General features: G+C 34.1%; 1 protein-coding gene across 1 annotated transcript in view; it reads right to left on the reverse strand.

The window, feature by feature from the left end:
- Positions 1–12489, reverse strand: part of LOC148952992 (deoxycytidylate deaminase) — a 131543-nt gene that overhangs the window by 4259 nt on the left and 114795 nt on the right. The window contains exon 5 of the mRNA XM_089087492.1: positions 7407–7507. Within this exon, the coding sequence (XP_088943618.1) occupies positions 7407–7507 (101 nt within the window). The remainder of the gene's footprint in view (positions 1–7406; positions 7508–12489) is intronic.

Here is a 12489-nt window from a genome sequence, read left to right on the forward strand (position 1 = left end):
TCTGTACTTGGCCCCTTGCTTTTCTTGATTTTTATCAATGACTTGGGCGAGTTGCCAAAGGATTTTGGACTTCCTGTGCTTTTTGCTGATGATACTGGATGTAGTGTCTCTGGACCCAATGATCTGATACTTCGGCAAAATATATGTCATTCAATTGATAGAATTCTATTGTGGTTTAAGTCTAATCGTCTGACGGCAAATACTAACAATACGAAATTTATTATTTACTCTCAGACTTCAACTTCTTATCCTGGACGCCAGTCGGCTGAGGCTTCAAACAACGTGCGTATTGAGCGTGTTAGCTTTGTACGTTACTTAGAAATTATCATTGATGAAAACCTGTTATACAAGCACCATATTAGCCATCTTCAGTTGAAATTAAGCAGAAATGTTGGAATGATGTCGCACCTGAAGTTTATTTTACCTTATAATGTGTTGAGGTCTGTCTATTTTAGCTTAGCACATTCTTACCTTAATTATTGCCCACTCGTTTATTCCAATACATTTATAAGCCATCTACTGCCACTCTAGAGACAAAAGAATAAAGGATTACGAGTACTGAAAGAATATTTTCTATCTCCTGTTTCGTTACAAAGCAAATCAAGTACTCAGAGTATGTATGCTATATTGAATATCTTTCCAGTTAACCAGTTTGTAATTTTTCAGTCAGTTCTGTTTATTGTTAAGTATCGTAAGTATGTATTGTTAAGTATGTTAAGCTTGCGTATTTTTATGAATCTGAGCTGTTATAGGTATTGGATGAGGTGGATTCATGTCGACAGTCCAGGATGCGGTGGATGGTCCGTCAACCGCTAGTTAAATCCAAGAGATCGCATTTTTTTCTAAGAAATAATTTAGTTGTAGTATGGAATAAGTTTGGTAAAAATTGTAATCTATCTCTTCCCCTATCGACACTAAAAAATAAAATTAAGGAATGCTTAATGAAGATGTAATTTGTTACTATGTATATGTACATATATGTATGTGTATATTGGTATATGTGTGTATGTGCTTGTACATACATCTGGACGCCTCATTTTGTATGGTGTGTTTGGGGAGGAGTTGGTCCTTTTTCCCCAGTTGATGAGTTGAATAAAGTTAGTAATTTTTTGGAATTTTTTACTTATTTTTTTCGGTGGGTTGAGAAGTCTGGAAAGGTGAGTTACCTATTGTTTTGTATTTTATTTTTAAGGGTATTTTGAAATGAGAATTGAAGATTTTGGTTTAAATCTCTATAAGTGGAATATTAGTAGAGGCAAAATTAATTTAAATTTATGTGTTAAGTGTTTTTTGTTCCCGACTCTGTCGAGTTTTCTCTCTGTCGGGAATTTAATATGTTGTGTAAATATGATATTAATAATAAAACCTTGAACCTTGAACCTTGAATAAGCTCTTTCACTTTCTCTAAGAGTCCTTACCAACAGGTTTTTATAATTTTTAAAACATATTATATTTATTTCTGTAGGATACTTTATTTTGATTTTATATAAACGGTTTTCCTCGTGATACTCCACGCATTGTACCTCTGTAAAGTGTGTGTCAGAAATAATAATAATAATAATAATTAATCAACCTCAAAAGGGACTCATTTACCCAAGGTTTTCTTGGAGCATTTCTCTTTCCAATTGGGATTCTATAAGGACAAAATTAATCAAGCTTTTCAGTGAATATATCATAAAACTTATCTAAGGATTTATTTGCATTCTTTCCATTAATTACTAGACTCCATTCAATGTCACTAAACCCTTTTGATAAATTTAACAAATTTTTATGCGAAAAGTCTTGACGCTTTGTTTGACTTTTTTGATTATACAGGATATAAAGCAGAAAATCATAACTATGCAGTCATCAGATGAATCATCAGGAATGACATATGTATTAACGGCAATGCAAGGTGAAAAAATATTATCAATTAGTGAAAATGACTCATCAGTTATCCTGGATGGCATAAAACATACAGGGTTTAATCCATGAGCTAATGGACATACTAAAAACTGCCCAGTGTTTCTATCCATTCTATTCTGGTTAGCAGATACAAGGCTTATTTAATAAATACTAAACCCATAACTAGATAAGGAGGATTAAGACTGCCTAATTTATCCAACAAAGTTTCAAAACGATTTATAAATTCTACCTGACTAGCTGACGGAATACGATAAATAACTGTGATAAGAACATTTGATTATTGGAAAAAAAAACACTCAACAACACAAGATTCAAAAAGCATTTCAATATTCGTTGGCAAAAAATCAAGCCTTGTGCGAGCTGGTATACAATTTTCAACCAAAACCCCAAGACCACTTTGTCTACTTCGACCGACGCGAAAAAATTTATAATCTTCAACATAAATACTTTCAACTGAAAATTTGACTAAAAAGTTTCACATATGCCTAAAATATCCGTATCAGATGCTGATAAAAAGTTTCAATCGTATCTTGTGCAGTCCTCCAGCCCCGACAATTCCAAAACGATATCCTCCTTGTATTAACATTAATCTTTGCCAAATCATTCAAAAATAAATATTGATTTTTTTGAATATCAAATATATTGCAATTATCTTCATTATCATTAGCTACAATATTTTGGAAAACCGAGAGAAACAAAAGAGAATCTCGCTCAAATTCATTTAACCTTGATGATGGAATTCCACCATTTCCTGCTATAACACGTAAGTACCCATCTATCTGGGCCCGAAAAAGTTCAAACACTGACTAGCAATCAAAATATTAGGGAACATAAATAGTCCGTTAATAAGTCCTAAAAAGCCATTAGCAACCGCAACACGTTTGTGCATAAACTTCATTGATAGACACTCTGGACAAGCAAGAAAATGACATAGTCCAAAGTTCACAAACTTTAGCTCTACTGGAGGGTGTTGAGGCCATCACAGGGCGCTAAAATAATCTTTAGCAATTATTAGTATATTCAAATAAGAATATATTGTTACTGTATCAAAAAAATATGCTCAAAAAAGAATATAAAGAATCAGTATACTCAAACAAAAACTGTGAAAACAGTACGTTATTTATATCCACTCAATATTTTAGAGGAATCGAGACGGTACCCGAATTTTTATTATAATAGGGGTTCGTTAAACTATAATTGTGGGCATCTGTGCTCTAAAGGCCTGCCCCGAGATGGCATGGCCTTAGAATTTTAAATTTCTCACTGAGCTTCGGATCAATGCAACATCGCCATCATGTTGTTGATACTAGTTAGGAAATAGATGGCAGCTTAGTTTAACAAATTTGCAAAACAGAGAAATTTTTACTAGGGTTCTTTTTATCTGAATGACAGGCACTGGATTAATTGAAAACTATAGCATTATTAGGGTAGTTTATAAAATCATGGTTGCAGCGGCAGCTGCAACCTAGTATAGAGCGAACCCCAGCCCATAGTAACCACAATTTAAAAAACACCTAGTAGAAGAAAACTACCTAGCGAAAAAAAACTCATCTGACACTAATTCAGAAATAGTAACTATTATTTCGGTTTGCCTTAAAAATAAAAGTTTATTGCGAAAGGAATTTAATGGTGATTTCGAAAAAAAGTCAGTAGCCTCTCGAAAATGGCATCAGATCAAAATGAAAAGTCAACCATTGGAATCAGCACGGTCGAAAACTAGTTATGGGAAATTGAAGCCCCTCCTTGAACAACAAGGAAAATGACATTTTGCATGGGTAGCACTGATCTATCTCCATTTTTTTTTTTCTTCTTGTTTTTTAGCAAGGCTAGGGGGTGACCAAAACATCATCGAGAGATGTGTAATAGCTCATTCGAACGGAAATTCAATTTGATAGTGCCCTTTTTAACTGACCAAGAGATTGGAGGGTAACTAGCCCCCCTCCGAGCCTCCATAGTCCCTGGGGAAAGGGATGCACACTGTATTGGTATTGGGCGTATTGATATCAAGCGTATCGGTATTGGCGGATTGTTAGTGGACGTATTGGCATCGCAGGCGTTTAGACAGATTTTAATAGCTCATATAAAATATATTGCTGATACCTACGTCCTTCCTATAAATTCAACCATCAGCAAGTTCCAAATGGCACTAAAAAAGGCCCTTTTGGCGTCATGTCTCAAGTGGAAAAGCTGGGACTAGTGGGATAACAGAACTTTTTAGAGTGACGTTTAATGGCTCATTTGAAAGCCCAGATCTACGTGATGTTTGTCAATTCTACCATCTGTAAGTATGATAGAGCACTCAAAATAGCGGTTTTGATGTCACTTCTTAGATAGAAAAGCTTGGAAGTATAAAACGATATCATCATAGTAATAATTATAGTCTAACACCCTTAACTGGAGGTTTGCAAGATACATCTCGTATGTTCCTCCCCCAATCCCCCTCAATAAGCTATACAATTAAGGTACAAACACTAAAATATCAAATCAGATTATTAGAGGAGTGGTTCTGTTAGTACAATCGCGTGGTTCAGTCGACTTCGAATTAGAGTGTCTTGCATTCGATTCCTCTTTGGGTGTTTTTTTTTTTTATCATAGTTTTCTCCCTTCTACACGATTATTTTCAGAGAATTTCAATGTTTTTGTAAATTTAATGCACTCATTTTTAGAGCATGTCCCAGGAAGGTATTTGGTCAATCATTTTGATTCAAAAGGGAATAGAGGTCATCCAGTCATGGTTTGCAACGACATTCTGAGAAGATCACTAAATCCATGCCCCAACAAATGGCGTATCTTTATCAAAATCCTGTGGAGGGGGGGGGGGGAGGGGTAAAATTTGGAGCCAATATTCCCAAATCAAGTGAAAATGACAGAGAAACTGACCTGTTTCAGTGGATGCTTGAATTATGCAGGCTTATTTTAGTTTTACAACATTTTGGAGAAACTAGATTTCAGCTTGGAGGGGGGGGGGGGCAAACTGGGGTCTGAAGAAAAATTGTGGTCTAGGAGGGGAAGTTGCCCCCTCTGCCCCATAGCAAATTACGCCCCTGACCCCAACCCCTCTTGCCACTTAGTGGTTGGAGAAGTGTAGGCAAAAAGTTCTGGAACCACTCAAAGTTGTATATTAAAAGAAGGATTACTTATTTTTATACTTTCTTATAAAATTATTTACTTGACAATTCCACCGTAATATTCTCTCCATACGTAAGATTGTGCATCCAAAGAGGAACAAAGACAAATGAAAACAGGTCTGTAGGAGAATTCAGGTAATTCTTCCCTAAATTTTTTAAATGAAAATGAACTTAATTTATAATACCATTTATCGTACTTACACAAAAAATGGTCTTCTTTTGAAATTTCCATTCATTTTTCAGTAATGAGTGGCTTTTTGTTTAGGGACAGGCTAAAGAAATCCCTAAGCCTAAAGGCACATTTCGTTGAGCTAGCAAAATTTTCCGCAAGTATGTAAATATTACACACCTGTCCGCTCAGTTAACCTGTTGTGTCGAAGTTACTCGCCCGGAGCTACTTTCTTAAGTTTGACTAAATTTAATTTTTCAAAGCAAAGAATTAAAGATCTATTTCTTCTTTTTTTTTTAAATCACCTTAAACTTATTTTTTCCTTCAATTCTTGTACGGCTACTTAGTTCAGCTTCTTAATAAGGGTTGAGGTGTCTTATCTTCCCTAGATTGGAGGTGATTAGAAACTATATATAAAAAAAAGAAGTTTTCAACTGAAACTAAGGACCAAAATTAAAACTTAAAATGAACAGAAAATACTCCGTGTAAATAAAGAAGGTCATAGTAGTGTTTTTCTAAATTAAATTTTAATCAAAAACGAGCGTAGATTAATTTTTTTTTAAAACAAAGTTTTTCCAAGGGAAGTAAAGAGCGAAGTTGAAACTTAAAACGAACATGATTACTTCACAGCCTATCTAACATATATCAATAAAACTAATGAAAATAAATCAACTGGTGATATTTCCCTATGTTTGTAGGATTACAGAAATAGTTACAGAAGTAGTTTTCTGTAATCCTACAAACAAAAAGAAATATCACGAGTTGATTTGTTTGCATTAGTTTTATTGATATATGTTAGATAGGCTGTGAAGTAATAATTTTTGTTCGTTTTAATTCTCAATTTCGCTCTTTTCTTCCCTCGGAAAAACTCTGTTTTTTTAAAATCAATTATACTCAAACTCACATAGAATCAAGAGTTTGCGTTAATATATTTTTAGAAGAACAAAAGTAAGCTGAGATTGCAAAAATTCTAACTTGAACAGGGCAAATAGTCCGGCTATATTGACAATGTTGAAGCGGTATTTTCGTGCGATTCTAACTAAAACCTAAATTATAATACCTCGAATTTTTTCGGCTTTCATCCATTGAGAGTAAAAGCAGGATAATGAGTAGTCACCTTTACTCAGATTGGCTAAATTCTTAGTCCTAGGTCCAGCAATTCGGATTTTAGCTGGAATCACGATGAATAAAAGTTCAAATAGGGATAAAATCCTTTTAATAGACGGTGATGATGATAACAGTGATAGAAATTCACAAAAATACCAGATATTTCGGTCACTGCATATGTGACCAAAATATCTGGCATTTTTGTGAAGTTCTATCACTGTTATCATCATCACTATCTATTAAAAGGACTTTGTCATGGAAAGGCAGTATGGTCTCCGAAATTATCTAAGCTGGAATCACAGGTATACTGAATCCAATTTATTGGATTTACTCCAGGTATATTGAATCCAGTTTAAAGCTGCCACAAATTAAAGGTGTTCCTCCTTGATGATTTTCATTTAATCGGTCGATTTATCAGTTTTGCCGTGTCCCATCAACTCTTATGTAAATAGAATATAAAGAATGCATAAATAGCAAGGATTAAAAGCTGAAACAATGAAAGCACAGTATAGTCCTTGTCTTTAATTATAAATTTATTCAATCACGCACTTTTTCATTTAATCATGAATATATTAGAAATGGTTATTAGAATGGTTCATGTTTGTGTATGTGTTTGTGTGTCTTGTAAGTGTGTACCGTATAAATTACTATTCATCCGATCGCCAAAAAACTTTATTAGGTTGTTGCATTAACTCTTGCCAAGGTTTTAGATGTAAGATCCCCCCTATTCCTCCCAAGACCCTCTTAATACTTTCCACTCTGACTGAAATTAGAGACCCCCTGAACACATATACTTGTCAATTGATTACGTTCAAATTATTCAAAATTTCTGGATGTTAATAAGTTTTCCGCACTAAAGAATTTCCTGGGGAGATTTTCATCTGCGAAAAATTTTCTGCGGGGGTTTTCCTTGTTACAAAATAAAATTGAGAAAAAAACTTAGCGAAAGAATTAGCGACTTGGCTCTAGGTTTAGGGGTCTTATCAAGTAACTAATCTGGAAATTCCCTTCCTGAAATTCGACATGAGGTCGACCGGAACAAACACACATATATGAACATAGAGAGAAATAGAAAAAAGAGAGAGAGGTAATCTTACCTATATCCGACTCCTGCGAGGTCAAACATGATTTTCGCTGCTTTTGTTTCATCTTTCGATGCATGTTTATCAGACATATAAATTACATATTTAATCCCAGCCTAAAAACCAAAACAGAATTATACATATAATATAATCAGGTTTTACATGTTAGTGTTCACAATTAAAGTGCAATCCCTGTTCTACTACGAGTCAAATGTAAATATTTTAAGTTGATTTTAAATATACAATCTATACCTACAAATACCCCACAAAACCTATTTCTATAAAAAAGTTTCCTTAATATTCAATCAGTTAAGAATAAACAATCTTAGTATAATATTTCACAATTTCAGTAGCATACTGTAACGTAACATGGTGAAACATAATGTACCTAGAAATTAAATTCAATTAAATTAAATTCAAGAGCGACAGTTTTATGGAAACCATAATCTAAAAGCGTTACTCGAGTTGCTGGTGTTAAACATAAAAAATCCATACCGCTACACAGAGGATGAAGAAGGTGAGCTTACCAAAACCTCCACCATCCTCCAACCCCAAAAAAGTTAAAATAATCCCATGTGATTTCGTTTAAAAAACAATATATACAAGCATGAATTTTTTCGAGAATTTGAAAGACTTTGAACAAATGAAGCCTTAGATTATGAAGACAAGATACTTTACAATGCATAAACCTATATGGAATTCAAATTACGTAAAATTTCCATAGCTCAACTCTCAAGGTGATCACAAAATGGAGTTATCAGTATCTTGTGATTGATTTATGGGGTGTGAATAGTCTTCATAATAGTAATACAACAGATCAGGATTGGTGAAAAAAAAAACACTAAAAAGAATACAATGAATAAACTTGGATAAAAAAATTAATTTTAACACATAAAATGATAAACTTGATAGCCAATAAGCACGAAATCTGTATTCTTTTTTTTTTTCAATATAATTTTTCATTTTGTGGAGTACTACCTTAACGATTTAAACAACTGTGAAAACAATTAGAGGGACACAAGAAAACACAGGCCTTCATTGTGCTGTAGCCCTGACGACGACTGTCGTAGCTTTTTGCGGTCTCTGAGGGCACCAGTTCTACATTTTCCTATCTTGCCAGTTTCATTAGTAATGTATAGGCAGCATCAAAATGCAATATTATATGGCAAATTAATACGCTAAAAGTCGAGAGTGCGTAGAAAGAACTAAATGATTATTTGGATGAAGCGTTAAGAAGTTTTGACGGTGATGGTCGTAGCTTTATTTATAGCGAAGGACATATAAAAGTTTCTGCTGATTAAAAATTAATAATGAAGTTATTCGATAAGAGCCAGGGCAAGGTGGCTGAAATCAGGGATAAGTATCCCACAATGCACTGGGATTGTTGTGGGCAGATAAAGATGAAAACCCAGGCAAAACCTCTAAGATCCCATTCAATTAGGAGCGGTTTCGATGCAATGTCGGCCACACTTTTGGACAAGGTCCAGCAGGACATAACTGAAGGACATGACATGACAGAACACAGGACATGACACAACATGAAGGACATGACATGGCAGAACATGACAGAACACAGCTGAATAACTGTACAGGTTGGAAAGACGACGTCAAAGATTCATTCATAGTTTGTGATTACTTTGCTCGTAAACTGATGAAAAGCCAGGAAAATGCCCGATCTGTATTAAAATATCTTCAAGTCAATTCTACCCCGGAATGTAAAAGGTTCACTAAGTTTGAATAAGTACTTATCCAATTTGCGATCCGATGTCTTACGATTGGTAGACTCGGGCAAGTAACTGCATAGAAGAGACCTAGAACAGAACTTATCGACGCTGTTAAAGGTAGTACAGTATATTTACCTGTCGATGTGCAAGCAACACCAGAAATTCAGCCTGAAAAACTACTAAACATTGATAGTTTTCTAACCATCATCAATAGTCAACCCACTTATAGCAAGAATATTGAGACTGCATTAATAGACTTGAGAAAAAGCACTATTGTCGTTAAGAGAGAACAACAGTCTCTATAAGTCAATACGCGCATACACTCTAGAAGATTTCGATAAAATACTTAAAACACGTCTTGCTGAAAAAGCAGTCGGTGTTGATAATTCACCTGAAATATCAGAACCTGCAATCCTTCAGAAACTGACAGAAAGCGCAAACTCTGAATCAGTTGAGCAATTTTCTGTTCAGTCCCTCAATGCAGCGGTTCCATAAGATTTTACAGACGATTTTAAGAAAATTAAAGATTTTAAAGCAACTTTTGATTTTAAAGCGTAACGGTCAAATTGCAAAACTGTGGGGGTTGACAAACCCAATATCCCTAGAGACACAGTTTCTGGAACGTTTTTATGGTTACACAGTTACATTTTTTTATGGAAGGGGTTATTGTATAAACTTCGTAAGATGCTCATTCGATTGGAAGTCATATGTTCTAGTTCCCTTTTAAGAGTCAAAAGTGATGGTGGGCTAATAGCCATCCTCCCTTTTCCACCTTCTTTTCCATAAACACATCTGATAGAAATGGTAAGATAGTCATTTTGTTAAAAACAGTTCAAAGAACATATAACAAATCCTCCAGGGTTGACAAAACCCCCAGAGCCCTGGGGCAAGGGTTGTAAACTATGCCCAGGGGGCATATAACGTTTTTATGCAATGGGTAATCGTATAAACTTTGGACAGGGCTCATTTGATTAGAAATCGGAAATTATAGTATCCTTTTTAAGAGTCAAAAGGGAATTGAGGGCAACCAGCCCCCACCCCCTACGCCCATCATGTTCCAAAACAAGACTCCAATCAAAATTTTGAGACATCTATTTTCTTCAGTATTGTTGAAAGGTTCAGTAATTATGCTATTGGGGATGTCAGCACCTCCCCTACAGCCCTCAGGGGAAGGGCTGTAAGTTAGGCAATTTGTTCATTGTTTACATGTAGTTTATGTTATTGTGAATGGCCTTTACTGATGATGTTGATGTTGACTCCTTTATTTTCCAAAAAGACAAAGGGCATTCAGGTGAGCCTTTCAGAAAATGTTGAGAGGAGTTTTGAACTAAAATAAAACATGCTACTTGTATACGGGTTGTCAAAAAGTGCGTAATCCCAATGCATTTTGGGATATTTATCCCTGATTTCAGTCCCCTTGTCCTGGCTCTTACCAAATAGCTTCATTATTAATCTTTCATCAGCAAAAACTTTAACATGTACTTCGCTATAAATAACGCTTCGAGCATCACCATCGAGTCTTCTTGGAAAATTAAATAATCTACAAAGCGTAAAACTACCACAAATTACATTATATAACCGAGTCAAACGCAAAACAAGCAGAAATTATCATAAGTAGGGCTCACAGCCCCCATACCTTCTCAAGAGCAGAATATAATTTGCACTTTAATGAAAAAATTACATATAAAATATGCATTGTCAGTTTAATATGTATATGCTGATATTTATCCCTTAAAGTCTAAGTAATTTTGATTTATTAAAGTTAAAAAAGTAAAAATATTTAGTTTATTAGTTTATTACATATATGAGTTATTTACATATATGATTATTATGATTATTATTATTTAAATATTTACATATAAGTTTATTACATATATGAGGGATGTTCTCCCATACTTAATACCTCACTGGGCTAAAGTTTTTTTTAGAACATTTAAGAAGGCTTATTATTCTAATTAAACTGCCCTTGTGTTTCAAGAGTCGTTCTTAAAGAATTGGGACGAAATGTCAAACTTTAGTGTAAAGTGCGAGGTATTGGGGATGGGACAACCCCCTCAAATACGCATTGAATTTTGAATGTTTTCGATTTTAAATTTAATAAATCAAAACTATTAAGACTTTAAGAGATAAATATCAGCATAATTATGCATATTAAACAGACAATGCGCATCCATTTGTATGCACAAATTCAGTAAATTGCAAATTATGTTCTAACCTTGAGATAGCATAGGGCAGTAGTTCCCAAAGAATTTTGGACCATGCCTCACCTAGGCATTTCTAAAATCCTCATGCCCCCCTGGGGATTTTTTATTTTGTTATTCAAAATTTTACTTGGGTTTGCCGGAAGGAAGCTTAAAAGGCATCACTGATGCCAATTAGGAGGGGGCAGGCGACACACCCACTATATCTGGAAAAAGACCTTGTTACTTCTATTTAATAGCTGTTTTGTATTTAAGCAATGTGCTAGGTTGAACTAGCAAGACTGAATACCGGTCGCATTCACTATTGCGCTTTCATGTGAAATTCAGTTCATGTGAACGCCGGTCGCATTCACATGAACTATTCTTATCGGCATCTTGACTCCCTCTTATTTTACACTCATTCCAATTATCTTCGCCGTTGCTGCTGGAGTATTCCGAGGAACTGTTGTTTATTGCCGACTTAATCAATATGTTTGCGAGTAAGTTTGCCGACTTAATTAATATCATATGTTTTCAAGTAAGTCAGCAGCGATATAACCTACAATTACACCAATAGAAAAAATTTCAATCATTTGAAGAACAGTAGCATTGTTAAGAAGAATATAGAATAGAATTTTATTTTTAAAATTTCTTTCACAGCATGTTTTGCCGAATTTGAATTTTTCGTCAAAAAAAAAACACTATATATATATATATATATATATATATATATATATATATATATATATATATATATATATATATATATATATATATATATATATATATTTCAAAGGCACTATACATATATATGTATATATAATAAAGAGCATACACACATATATCATCAAAAGAACGTAACATTCACTTCGAACATATTTCATTGTAAAAAAAATATATGAAAAAGGTCAACAATTAATTAAAAAGTCAAAAATAAAAACAAAATAGAGAACAATAAAATTAATGAAAATACATAAAAAAAATATACATATAATGAGTCAAAAACTTAGTTAAAAAGTAAAAAAAAAAAAAAAATCGATAACAATAAAATTAAAGACTAATTCTCCTGGCTATTGTACAACTCAACAAAACTCGGAACAAAACTCTTCCGATACCTTTCATGTTTAGTGTGGATGGGAGTCAGTTTGGAGACTTTTTGGGATTTTATACGGGACGGTCTGTTGCGGGCAGGAA

The sequence above is a fragment of the Artemia sp. Qi Xiang Cuo genome, chromosome 4 (genome assembly GCF_049724085.1).
Source record: "Artemia sp. Qi Xiang Cuo chromosome 4, ASM4972408v1, whole genome shotgun sequence".
NCBI lineage: Eukaryota > Metazoa > Arthropoda > Branchiopoda > Anostraca > Artemiidae > Artemia > Artemia sp. Qi Xiang Cuo.